Source organism: Hippopotamus amphibius, chromosome 10, assembly GCF_030028045.1.
Source record: "Hippopotamus amphibius kiboko isolate mHipAmp2 chromosome 10, mHipAmp2.hap2, whole genome shotgun sequence".
Lineage (NCBI taxonomy): Eukaryota > Metazoa > Chordata > Mammalia > Artiodactyla > Hippopotamidae > Hippopotamus > Hippopotamus amphibius.
The window spans coordinates 85739005-85751086 of NC_080195.1; the positions used below are offsets into that span (position 1 = coordinate 85739005).

Sequence of the window (12082 nt, forward strand, 5' to 3'; positions counted from 1 at the left end):
ATTTTCTTTAATTTCTGGTTAAGTACAGAGCATGTTAAGTATATTAAATTCCATCTTGAGCTGAAACCCCTGGTATGAGAAATTTACTCTCATCTTTAGATTCTCATTGTTAACGCAGCGCATGCAAATAGTATTGACTTAAATCATTTTTGTGTTAGGGTCAAATGAAAAAATTCGTTTTTGTAACTTTTACAGTTGGGATACTATTAAAGTTTTCTTTTTGGATTCACATACTTTTTCACTTAAGTAAAGAAGCAATATTGCTAAGTTCCATGACATGATTATATTTACTAAAGACTTGAGTTTTTAACCACCAATTAGAATATAGTCTTTCATTGTTGCCAGTCTTTGTTCAGGCTGCTTTAACAAGAATACCATGTACTGGGTGGCTTACACAAACATTTATTTCTCTCAAATCTAGAGGCTTGGAAGTCGGAGGCCAGGGTGCCAGCATGGTCAGGTTCTGGTGAGAGTTCTCTTCCTGGTTTCCTCACGTGGTGAAGAGAATGCTCTGGTCTCTATCCCTGCATAAAGGCTCTGATTCCATCCCCGGGGCTCAACCCTTGTGATCTCATTCCACCTGTTACCTCCAAATACCATCACACTGGGGATTAAGGTTTCAACATACAAATTTTGGGGGCAGGATGCAAAGATTCTACCATAGCTGTCTTTAGTAAGAATTATTCAGGGATTTTTAAATTGGATTTATAGTTGTTTTATGATCTTGAGAAACTGAGACATAAAAATCAGAAAACCCCGGGGGGAAAATCATGTAATCTCAGTGATCCATCAGGTCACTTGCTGCATCCAAATATCAGGTTTAAATTGTGTCATAAATCGAGGATAGAAACATTATGTCTTCAAGTAAATACAGAGTGAATTCTGTATTTGTTGAGAAAAGTAAGAGCAGCATCCTTTCTATGCTATATTAAGAGAGGAGCCAGTTCTTGTTTTCTTTGAAATTACATAAAAGTTCTTTTTTTTTGGTCATATCTTTCTAAAGAGTATTTAGTATGAACTATAAAAGCAGAAACCCATATTCCATAACCATGTGAGAGATGACAGTGATGATGGGTGTAAAGAGAAGGTGTGAGTTTCAAGGGGTATTTTAGTAGATAAGGATGAAGTCTGCTGACCATTTGAATGTGGGCGTTAGAAGAGTTGGCTGTGTCAGAGAATGTATTATTTATTCTAAGTAACCAACAAGTGATGTTCTATCTTAAAACTACTCTTAGTTAAATTATGGGCTATAGATATGTGTTCAGTTGATTTCTTAGGCAAACTTTTACTGTTTTTTCTTTGGCTCACAAAACTGTTACATATTAATCTTTAGCAAATGTATGGAAAGATCTTAGAGTGGGGGCATGTTATCCATTTTCTTTCCTTTACTCCCAATCTCAGGTTAAGGAATATGATTAGTAAGCTTATAGAGATCATTTTTAAATAACTTAAACATTGTGTTTTATTTCTAAATACATGCATTAAAGAACATACTTGCTCTTTTAAAATATATGTTCTTATAATCTCATTTGGCCAGAGTTAACCACTGTCGAAAGTTGGGTGGATGTCCTTCTAGATATCCTAACATCACTATATGTTCTCTAGGGAAAACTATTTACTATTCAATTAATAATCAGTCTTTTCTTGGTTGGTTAAAAAAAAGACATTGGCTTTGTTGGAACACACAGCTATGTCATGAAGGCTAAATGGAAGAGTTTAGCTCTCTAGATTGGAGGCTACAAAACAGCTGCCATCTGCTGAATATTACTACATACACCCTCCTGGACTGGATTCAATCCAGTAATCTTGGGGTTAAAGGTTATGTATTCCATTAGCAGTCTCATGAGCCACTCCTTTTATTTTCTCAAAAAGTAGATGGTGTTCATACATGCTGAAAAGTACTAAGATGATTATTTCAACACTATTTGATGCATAGATATAAAGTCTCTTGAGGCTTCCAGGAAATCAATTCGGCATTTAGTTATTTATGGGAAATTCTTGGCAGTGTCTCCTCATATCAACAATACTGCCTTTAAAACATAATAAAATAACAAGGTAGATCTGGTTATCTCTTAAATCTTATCATCATATCACTCTTCCTTTTAAGCCTCCTAATTTACTTGTCATTTAAATGCTAGACATCTTTGCCACATACACAGACTAACTTGAGAATCATTTGTATTTTTAAAAATTTTTGCTTCAATGACAAGTTTAATGAAACATACCTAAACATTCTTTGTATAATTGATTTTAATAAAGATGATATAAATTAAACCTTTTATTAGTTAACAATTCAAGCTTTTTTTAAATCAGATTAGATAAAGCCCCATTGAATGTTTTGGAGGCATAAAATTTCTTCTCTTAGTTACACAATGTGGGCATTAAAAATGTTGTTTTAAAAGTCAGGCATTAAATAAAAATATGAAGAATAATGAAATATAGTTTATCCAAACAATTGATGTTTTTCCCTAAATAACTTTTTCCAGGCATTCTGCTTAGTTTTAGCTATTCAGTGGTGAGCAAAAAAGAAAATCGTTTCTGCCTTCATAGAAATTACAAAATAGTGGGAAGAGGGGGTTGTGATGACAGAAAATAAGTAACTAAGCATACAAATAACTTTATCCTTAAAATTGTGACAAGTGGCAGGAAGGATTGGGGTTAAGCTGAGAGCAGAAATACACTTGGGTATTACCAAGACACAGAGTAAAAGAAAGGGCACTTCAGGCAAAAAGAATAATACAGGTAAAAGGCCATGAGAAATGATAGACTTGGGCATATTTGAGAGAATGAAAGATGGTTAGTATGGCATGTGAGTAAGGGAAACAGCTAGAGAAACGGGTGGGGACCAGGTCATACAGGATCCTGTAACCGGGTTATTGATGTTGGACTATATGTGCAGTGCAGTGAGAACCACAGAAAGTTTTTAGGCATTGATGGAGGTGACATGATCTGATACATATTTTAAAAAGTCACTTATGTGATACTTGCATACTACACGTTTAGAGAATGAATTGCAGAATGGTTGGAGGAGGCCAGTTAGGAAGCTATTGCAGTATCACAGGCAGGAGATGGTGCTAGTTTGAAATAGGTGTAGTAATGGAGATGAAGAGAAAAGGGAAGATTAGATTCAGCGATTGAACTTTGGAGGGTGAGACAATAGAAGCTGAGATTTTGAAAGAGATGCAGTTATTGGTGATGGTGAAGTCAAGGTCAATTCTATGACCATGAAAGTGGAATTGAGAATTTGGATTAGGATTAGTACGCGGCAGCCCTTCACAGTCCCAAGAAATGGCACTTTCCTCTGTTTGAAATGTGCTTCTCTTCCTGACCCACTGGTCCCTCTCTTATAATTGGCTCAACAGTCACCTCCTCTGGAGCCATTTGTGACTCAAGTGCTAAGCACCATTCCTGGCCCGTTGTACGTGACGTGATCTGACATGCAACTTGGATGTGTTTTATTCCATATGTGGGGAGCATCATAAAGTATCAGAATGCCACTTCAAGGAACAGTCTCATTTCCACACAACTTTTTTTTTTAAATTAATTAATTAATTAATTTTATTTTTGGCTGTGCTGGGCCTTTGTTGCTGTGTGTGGACTTTCTCTAGTTGCAGCAAGTGGGGGCTACTCTTCGTTGCCATGCATGGGCTTCTCATTGCGGTGGCTTCTCTTGTTGCGGAGCACAGGCTCTAGGTGCATGGCCTTCAGTAGTTGTGGCACGTGGGCTTCAATAGCTGTGGCTCGTGGGCTCTAGAGCGCAGGCTCAGTAGTTGTGGCACACGGGCTTAGTTGCCCCGCGGCATGTGGGATCTTCCCAGCCCAGGGATCGGACCAGTGTTCTCTGCATTGGCAAGAGGACTCTTAGCCACTGCGCCACCAGGGAAGTCCCCACACAACTTCTTTGTAAAGGCAAGCAGTTCACATGATCTTCAACACTCATTTGAAGGCACAGCTCTTAGAATGCAGTCTTGGTACTATTTCCCTGGGAGTTTGTCTTTCTCTCAAGATTTTGGAATATTTAATTGGCTCTTCTGGGTGATAACATTACTCAGGAAATTTAGTTGACTTCCACTAGTACAAAAAGTCAAATGAGTTCTTTTTAGGCTCTAATAAGTGTAGAACAGGCTTTCTAAGTGTAGTGACCTCCTCTGAGTAACATCAACCTGTGTTTATGAGTATAATGACAGGCTGATAGAAAACAAAAGGGTTTAAACTTCCTGACTGATAAGGAAACTTCAGAAAACCCCTTCAGTAATAAGGGGTTTTCTGAAGTTCCCTTGAGAAACTTTATAGATGCAGAGTAGGACCTAACCATCTTTACTTTCTCTTTTTCTGAGTACGGGGAAAAATACACAAAATAAGTATTCTGTAATACTTGGGCTTTGATCTGTTGTTGATGAAATTTTTTAAATAAAAACTTCGTTAAAATAAGATGTAAAAACCAATGAAAATCTAGGTGCTCCAGTAACTAGGCATGATATTGGATAAGAAAGAGAAGAAACTCACACGGATGGTAATGTGCCCAGCCGTGTGGGGGAGGCAAACTCAGATGTGGGTGGGATTGGATCGACTACAGGCAGCAAGTGGAGGCTGCTACTCAAAACATGTTCCACGGACCAGCAGCAGTGGCATCACCTGGTTGCAAATTAGAGATGATGAATGTGGGGCCCCTTCCAGACCACCTGAATCAGACCCTGTATTTAACAATGTTTTAAGGTGATTCATATGAGTCACAGGCAAATTCAAGTTTGAGAAGTATTGTTATACATTGTGGTGAACTGGAGTTCATAGACCCCTGCTCATCCCCTAGGACCTCAAACACCTTTTGGGAATGCAAGCCCAATGTGCTTGGTTTTTCAAAAGGGAAGCAGGTGAAATATGTTTTTAGGTGAACTATCCTGGATTTCTAAACCAGTAAGGAGTGGAGGCAGCAGAGAGTGGGGAGGGATATAGAAGAGACTGGTAGAGACATACAGGGGCAGAAATGGAGAGAGAGAAACACACAGAAAGGACACAGAGGGAAAAAAAATCCAGAGTAACAGAGGAAGAGACTCAAGGAGAGGGGGGCGGGGTGGGGGGGGAGAGGACGTGCTTATGTGCGCTGAGGGTTGGGGTGGGGTGGGTACTGGTATGGTAGGAATAAGCTTGGGAGAGCAGAGAAGTACATTTGCCTGGATGAATAAGGAAAGAATTGTTTCCTACATATGAATATTTACAGATAGTGGAATGTTAATCAGAGAAGAGGATACTCAAATCTTCATGAATATCCATACCATTGTTTATCAAGAAAAGTAATATGGGAAATGTATCTTAGATGTTCTAAGTAAATTCATGGAAGGCTGTATTTGCTTAGCAAAATCCAAAAGAGAAATGCGAGATTCATCATTTTCATTCACATTTTCTAGAATGAAAACTAAAATAAAACCAAACTAGCTTTTATTAATAAGAATGGAACTGTGCTGGAAGGATCATGTGGAAATCATTTAATTTGTCCTTGTGACTTTTAGTTTAAATTACCTGAAGATCATTTGTTGTATTAAAAAAGGTTGCACTCTTTCTGCCGTCATCTTGGTTCTGCCTTCCCCGCACAAAATGCCCGGTGAAGCCACAGAAACCGTCCCTGCTACAGAGCAGGAGTTGCCACAGCCCCAGGCTGAGACAGGGTCTGGAACAGAATCCGATAGTGATGAATCAGTACCAGAGCTCGAGGAGCAGGATCCTACGCAGGCAACTACACAACAAGCCCAGCTGGCAGCGGCAGCTGAAATTGATGAAGAACCAGTCAGTAAAGCAAAACAGAGCCGGAGCGAAAAGAAAGCACGGAAGGCTATGTCCAAACTGGGTCTTCGACAGGTTACAGGGGTTACTAGAGTCACTATCCGGAAATCTAAGAATATCCTTTTTGTCATCACAAAACCAGATGTATATAGGAGCCCGGCTTCAGATACCTACATAGTTTTTGGGGAAGCCAAGATCGAGGATTTATCTCAGCAAGCACAGTTAGCAGCTGCTGAGAAATTCAAAGTTCAAGGTGAAGCTGTCTCAAACATTAAAGGAAACACAGAGACTCCAACTGTACAAGAGGAGAGTAAAGAGGAAGAGGTTGATGAAACAGGTGTGGAAGTTAAGGACATAGAATTGGTCATGTCACAAGCAAATGTGTCGAGAGCAAAGGCAGTCTGAGTCCTGAAGAACAACAGTAATGATATTGTAAATGCTATTATGGAATTAACAATGTAACCACCTGAAAAGAGGACCCTTTTTTGGGTGTTTCAAGAGTAATTAATTGCAGTTGGGTTTGAAATTTGTACTGTTTCTATCATTAATAAAGTTATGGCTTCTTGTTGGATGAAAAAAGGAAAAAAAAAAAAAACAAGGTTGAGAACAAAGGACTGTCTGGCCTCCATCATCAGTATCCCTTACATGCATCAGCATATGTTAACCAACATTATTACTTTAATTTACTTAAATTCTATGCTGCAGCATGACTTTCATTTTACATAGTAAGTGATAACAGAAAAGCCATTTTTAAATTATAGTGGCTCATATGTTTGAAGATCATTATTAAGTGGGGCCTAATTTTTAATAAAGTACATCTAATGTTTAATTTAGGTTTCTGAGTATAATAAAACAGTTTCTAATCTCAGTCTCTTTGTATCCAAAGTGGAAATTGTAGCTTTAGTAACATTTTAAGTTATGTCATATTTAACCTGAGGTTTAAATTGGAGTTTTTTTTTTTTTTTTTTTTTTTTTTTTTTTTTTTTTCCCCTTCACTCCCCGCCCCCTCCCATACCTCGAGTTCTCCAGTCCATTCCCTGTATCTGCTTCCCTGTTCTTGTCACTGAGTTCATCAGTAACATTTTTAGATTCCGTATATGTGAGTTAGCATACAATATTTGTCTTTCTCTTTCTGACTTACTTCACTCTGTATGACAGATTGTAGTTCTATCCACCTCATTACATATAGCTCCATCTCATCCCTTTTTATAGCTGAGTAATATTCCATTGTATATATATGCCACACCTTCTGTATCCATTCATTTGTTGATGGGCATTTAGGTTGCTTCCATGTCCTGGCTATTGTAAAGAGTGCTGCAATAAACATGATGGTACAAGTTTCTTTTGGGATTATGGTTTTCTTTGGGTATATGCCCAGGAGTGGGATGACTGGATCATATGGTAGTTCTATTTGTAGTTTTTTAAGGAACCTCCAAATTGTTTTCCATAGTGGCTGTACCAACTTACAGTCCCACCAACAGTGCAGAAGAGTTCCCTTTTCTCCACACCCTCTCCAACATTTGTTGTTTCCAGACTTTGTGATGATGGCCATTCTGATTGGTGTGAGGTGATACCTCATTGTGGCTTTGACTTGCATTTCTCTGATGATGAGTGATGTTGAGCATCTTTTCATGTGTTTGTTGGCCATCTGTATGTCTTCTTTGGAGAAATGTCTATTTAGGTCTTCTGCCCATTTGTGGATTGGGTTATTTGCTTTTTTGGTATGAAGCTGCATGAGCTGCTTGTATATTTTGGAGGTTAATCCTTTGTCCGTTGTTTCATAGGCAATTATTTTTTCCCATTCTGAGGGTTGCCTTTTAGTCTTGTTTATGGTTTCTTTTGCTGTGCAAAAGCTTTTAAGTTTCATGAGGTCCCATTTGTTTATTCTTGATTTTATTTCCATGATTCTAGGAGGTGGGTCAAAAAGGATGTTGCTTTGATGTATGTCAAAGAGTGTTCTGCCTATGTTTTCCTCTAGGAGTTTGATAGTGTCTGGCCTTATATGTAGGTCTTTAATCCATTTGGAGTTTATTTTTGTGTATGGTGTTAGGAAGTGTTCTAATTTCATTCTTTTACATGTTGCTGTCCAATTTTCCCAGCACCACTTATTGAAGAGGCTGTCTTTTTTCCATTGTATACTCGTGCCTCCTTTGTCAAAGATAAGGTGCCCATATGTGTTTGGGCTTACTTCTGAGTTCTCTATTCTGTTCCATTGATCTTCCTTTCCTAAATAAAACTCTATTCTGTTCCATTGATCTTCCTTCCTAAATAAAACTAAAAGCTGGTTCTTTGAGAAGATTAACAAAATTGATAAACCATTAGCCAGACTCATCAAGAAAAAAAGGGAGAACATGCAAATCAACAGAATTAGAAATGAAAAAGGAGAAGTCACAACGGACACCTCAGAAATACAAAAGATCATGAGAGACTACTACAAGCAACTATATGCCAATCAATTGGATAACCTGGAAGAAATGGATACATTCTTAGAAAAATACAATCTTCCAAGACTGAACCAGGAAGAAATAGAAACCATGAACAGACCAATCACAAGTACAGAAATTGAGGCAGTGATTAAAAATCTCCCAACACACAAAAGCCCAGGACCAGATGGATTCACAGGCGAATTCTATCAAACATTTCGAGAAGAGTTAACACCTATCCTTCTCAAACTCTTCCAAAATATTGCAGAAGGCGGAGCACTCCCAAACTCATTCTATGAGGCTACCATCACCCTGATACCAAAACCAGGCAAAGACGTCACAAAAAAAGAAAACTACAGACCAATATCACTGATGAATATAGATGCAAAAATCCTCAACAAAATACTAGCTAACAGACTCCAACAGCACATTAAAAAAATCATACACCACGATCAAGTGGGGTTTATCCCTGGGATGCAAGGATTCTTCAATATACGCAAATCAATCAATGTGATACATCATATCAACAAATTGAAGGATAAAAACCATATGATCATTTCAATAGATGCAGAAAAAGCTTTTGACAAAGTTCAACATCCATTTATGATAAAAGCTCTCCAGAAAATGGGCATAGAAGGAAATTACCTCAACATCATAAAAGCCATATATGACAAACCAAAAGCCAACATTGTTCTCAATGGAGAAAAACTGGAAGAATTCCCTCTAAGAACAGGAACAAGACAAGGGTGTCCACTCTCACCACTGTTATTCAACATAGTTTTGGAAGTGTTAGCCACAGCAATCAGAGAAGAAAAAGAAATTAAAGGAATCCAAATTGGAAAAGAAGAAGTAAAATTATCACTCTTTGCAGATGACATGATACTATATATAGAAAACCCTAAAGACTCTACCAGAAAACTGCTAGCACTCATTGATGAGTTTAGTAAAGTAGCAGGATACAAAATTAATGCACAGAAATCTCTTGCATTCCTATACACTAACAACAGAAGAGCAGAAAGAGAAATTAAGGAAACTCTCCCATTCACCATTGCAACAAAAAGAATAAAATACCTAGGAATAAACCTGCCTAAGGAGGCAAAAGATCTGTATGCAGAAAACTTTAAGACATTGATGAAAGAAATCAAAGATGACATAAACAGATGGAGGGATATACCATGTTCCTGGATTGGAAGAATCAACATCGTGAAAATGACTGTACTACCCAAAGCAATTTACAGATTTAATGCAATCCCGATCAGATTACCAATGGCATTTTTCACAGAACTAGAGCAAGAAATCTTACGATTTGTATGGAAACGCAAAAGACCCCGAATAGCCAAAGCAATCTTGAGAAGGAAAAATGGAGTTGGTGGAATCAGGCTTCCTGACTTCAAACTATACTACAAGGCCATAGTGATCAAGACAGTATGGTACTGGCACATAAATTGGAGTTTTAATAGTGCTTATGACATTTTACGCTTGTCAAGAGAAATAAAAGTTTATGACCAAGTTATTTAGTATGACTGAATGGGGACATTTTTAGTGTTATCCAGTGAATGATGGAGCAAAACTTAGACTAAAAGCCAGAAAGTTAAGAAGAAAGTGGGAAAGGACATCCCCCACAAAGGCTTTATATTCTATTTCAGTCTTTCCTTCTTCATCACCCTATATGTCTTTACCAGATAATACTGTACTTCATCTAGATTGAGTCACATTGTTACCCTTTTATTAGATTCTTATCTCAGTCAAGCGCTAGGAAATGGATCAGGAGCCTGTGTTTGATGTAGAAGGACATTGAGAGCATTTTGATCAAACAGTTCAGCACTTCTCATCATCACCTAAGTGATTTCCCTTAGTTCTAAAATAGAAGTGTAGGTAGATTGCAACCTTGTTGACTCTTGCTTGAGGGAACTTTTGGAAGATATGATTATAACATATTTTCCTCTGGGACCACCTCAGGAAAGAAAGCAGCAATGAGCCAACATTCCACAGGCGGGAGACGATGTTTTATGGCCAGTGGATTGAGGTCCTGCTGATGGTTACCTTTTCCTCCACTTTTCTCATCTTTTGTCAAAATTAGCAAAACCTAAAACTTGAATAACCTCAGAATTCTGTGGTTAGACGCCCTAACATTGGTAGGCAATAAAGTCAATTCCTTACCACTTTTCTTTTTTTTTTCCCTTCTTTTTAAAAAGTGATGCCCACTTAGGTCTCTGTATGGTTTCCCATGAAATAGGTTCTTTCTGGACTATGTTGGTTATGATTCTTCAATCTCCTTCAAAATTTGGATCATCAACTTCAGGAGAATAACAATATGTTCCTCATGACCTATTCCAAGAGGAGTTTGTGTTCTTTTAATATAAGGGGTTCTTTTCAGCCATCAACCCCATGGACTGAATTTCCATCGAGTGCATTATGGAAACTCTTCATAGTTAGGTACGATTATTTCTGTCAGGTTAAAGTTTGTTCCCAGCAAACTCAGTAAGTGTTTATTTTGCGTAGCTCTCTGGCCTTGCTGAAGTTACTTACCCTTTCTATACTTTAATTCTCTTACCTGTAAAGTGGGGATATCATTCTACTTACCTTATAGAGCTTTGGAGAGGATTAAGTCAATTACCAGACATAATGTGCTTAGAACTGTGCCTGGCAAATAGCAAGCGTTACATGAATGGTGGCTGTGGTTCTATGTGCTATTTATTGTACTAGGGACATTTTTAGGCTTACCTCTTCCATTCCTATGGTCCCAAAGAATGTCTCTCTTTATTTCAGGAAGGGGGATGCTGAAAACATAATACCACATATAGTTACATTTAGAAAAAGCTTTCTGTTCCCAGAGGCTGTCATCTTCTTATACACAGGTATAGTTAAAATCCACATAAATGTTTGTGAAATAAGTATTCTTCATATATCAGTACACAGTATGTCTTTGATGATCATATATTTTTGAGGGTTTGTAAAGCTGTTGTTATTGGCATGGTTAGCATTTATTGTGGCCTTTCTCAAAATATGCTCCAGTGAATTATTTCTATGAGCCGTTAAAAAAATAATTTGGAAAATACATCTTTAAGTGTATCTTTTTTTTATGAGACTTCAGAGCTTCTAAAATATTAATGAATGATGTGAAACACAAGTGGAAATCAAAATTATGATTCCCACACTTAAATGAACTGTCAAAATATTTTTTTTTCAGAAAAAAATTTGTTTTCTCAGAAAACGTTTTGGATAAACAGTAATATTTGGTACTTTGTGGGAGGATGTACAATTTCAAAAGTGTGCATTTCAGATTCAGGTGTGTGGTTATCTTCATGGTTCTTTGTTTCAAGATCATAGGAGTAAGAATATGATATACTCTTATTTCCATTTTGTGTGTGGGGATGTTTTCTTCGTCTCCATCAGCATGTTGAAAGCCATAGCAAGGATCCATTCAGTATTCCAGACATAGGCAATTTAAATATAATGCCTTACCAAAACTTTGCAAAGAGGTGCAGAGCACAGTGTGTGGCCTTCCTTACCCTTCTCTCTCACTAATATCCTGTTACTCTTAATAGCATTGACCTCAGCTTTCTAAACTTTGCCTTCTATTATGCATATAATTTACCTCTTGCAGCCATTTGACACAGTTGACCTTCTTTGTGAAATATTCTCTTTCCCAGAATTTCATGGCACTCAGCTAAATCAGGATTGCATCCTACTGCATGTAATCAAAGTCAGACAATTTAGCCAAATAGGTTTAAATTTGATTCTGGAGGAAGACTGTGGAGAGAAAGTATAGCAGCTCCAAGAAGCCATTAAGAATGCAGCTTGCTTTGATTTTTTTCTGCTCTGCCAACCTTACTTGACTTTCTTTCTTGTGGTTGCAAGGTGACTGCTGCACCTCCCGG

General features: G+C 37.7%; 2 protein-coding genes across 2 annotated transcripts in view; both read left to right on the forward strand.

Annotated features, from left to right (window-relative positions):
• Window positions 1-12082, forward strand: part of ROBO1 (roundabout guidance receptor 1) — a 393037-nt gene that overhangs the window by 80726 nt on the left and 300229 nt on the right. The gene's annotated exons all lie outside the window — the stretch shown is intronic.
• On the forward strand, window positions 5457-6447 carry LOC130830041 (nascent polypeptide-associated complex subunit alpha-like). The gene has a single exon (XM_057696914.1). It carries the CDS (start codon window positions 5593-5595, stop codon window positions 6181-6183), a length of 591 nt encoding a protein of 196 aa, XP_057552897.1. The 5' UTR covers window positions 5457-5592; the 3' UTR covers window positions 6184-6447.

Bases quoted from the DNA above. Each gene is read 5' to 3' on its own strand.
- LOC130830041 (XM_057696914.1), top strand. From the start codon at position 5,593: ATGCCCGGTGAAGCCACAGAAACCGTCCCTGCTACAGAGCAGGAGTTG.